Source organism: Acanthisitta chloris, unplaced genomic scaffold (assembly GCF_000695815.1).
Source record: "Acanthisitta chloris isolate BGI_N310 unplaced genomic scaffold, ASM69581v1 scaffold1381, whole genome shotgun sequence".
In the NCBI taxonomy this organism is placed as follows: domain Eukaryota; kingdom Metazoa; phylum Chordata; class Aves; order Passeriformes; family Acanthisittidae; genus Acanthisitta; species Acanthisitta chloris.
Window position 1 is genome coordinate 29899 of NW_008657481.1, and position 1446 is coordinate 31344.

Consider the following 1446-nt stretch of genomic DNA (forward strand, 5'->3'; position numbering starts at 1 on the left):
TGAGGTCTCCATGCAACTTTCTCTTCTCCAGAAGGAAGCCAAGAAATAGGATACAAAAATGAAATCTTTTTCTACACAAGGTGCACAAAGCAGAACATAAACCTCTCAGATATAACAAAATCTCTTTACTTTGATTATCATCTGATACTGCTGGATCCTGTTTATGGGTTTTTCCAGGTAGTGCTGCAGTGGTGGGATAAGTGGCTGTGAAGGATCTTCATTAGTGACAAATTCATCTGTGTATCTCTGAAAAAAATATGTAGAAGAATGAGGAAAGTTTGTTATAAAGAACAGTAGAAAAAATTGCTCACTGGAAAATGCTCATGTGGATGTGGGGTGAGTGTGAACATGTGCATTTGTTTTCTAGCAAGCATCAAACTGGAGTAGTTGGTGAGTAGGAGGCTCACAGAGAGGATAAGAGTACTCAGGATCTGGGGTTGAGTATCAGATGGACAGAGGGGCCATGCTTGCTACTCAAGAGATCCACAACCACTCCTATGCTCATGGACCTGGAGTTGTGTTTGTGTTTTCACTAGTGAACTTCAATCCTGAGCAGCTGGAGCAGAGAAATAGGATTTGCTTATCAATACTTATGATTTATGTGACTTCACTTGGTCTTATAATATGGTGACCCTTAAAACATCCCTTCATTACAATTCTATAATCACAGACACATTCATATCTGTATAATCTTCATAATATTCACAAATGTGTAAGTATATATAACTATGTTCCCACATTGATTGTAAGTACCAGGAAGAGTTAGACTGTGAACACATTATTATTATATTTAGCAAAGATCTCCTACAAAAATTATTAATAACCCTCTTGAGGATCACAATTGTGATTAACAACTACATTTCTCAATGCAGTGGGTTATAGGATGCACATTCCATAGGTACTTTGACTACTGCTTTACCTTGTAGAAATCCTGTACTGCTTTGCTGACAACAATTGACTCTGCCTGTACCCTTCCCACCAGGTACTGGATGTACTTATTAAACTCTGCTTCATGCTTGATAAAGCACATGGCCACATCATCATCAGTGTCACAGTTCTGCAGGCTTTGGAGGAAGACACTGTGGAGACAAAGTAAAAAGGACATCTGAGGAGAAGGTGATGGAATGAGGCTAAACACAGTTCCAGCAGCCAGACTTTTAAATCAGGAAATGTCAGGTTAATACAGACTAAAACAAATGACTGAAGGAAATGAGGGATGTTGCCATATTAGCATTTAACTTCTCAGTGTCTCTTCATCCAACAGAATGCTGTCCCCCTTAGCTTGAATGTATGTGTAGGGACTTTTTGCAAGAGCATGGAGTGATAGGACAAGGGAGAATGGCTTTAAACTGAAAGAGTGGAGGTTTAGATTAGATGTTAGGAAGAAATTCTTCACTATGAGAGTGGTGAGGCACTGGCACAGGTTTCCCAGAGTAGCTGTGGCTG

General features: G+C 39.6%; 1 protein-coding gene across 1 annotated transcript in view; it reads right to left on the minus strand.

Annotated features, from left to right (window-relative positions):
* The window catches only part of OBSCN (obscurin, cytoskeletal calmodulin and titin-interacting RhoGEF), a gene marked incomplete at its 5' end in the record, with an annotated part of 106066 nt that overhangs the window by 21297 nt on the left and 83323 nt on the right, over positions 1-1446 (minus strand). The window contains 2 exons of the mRNA XM_009084716.1: positions 130-246; positions 920-1079. Coding sequence (XP_009082964.1) covers positions 130-246; positions 920-1079 — 277 coding nt within the window. The remainder of the gene's footprint in view (positions 1-129; positions 247-919; positions 1080-1446) is intronic.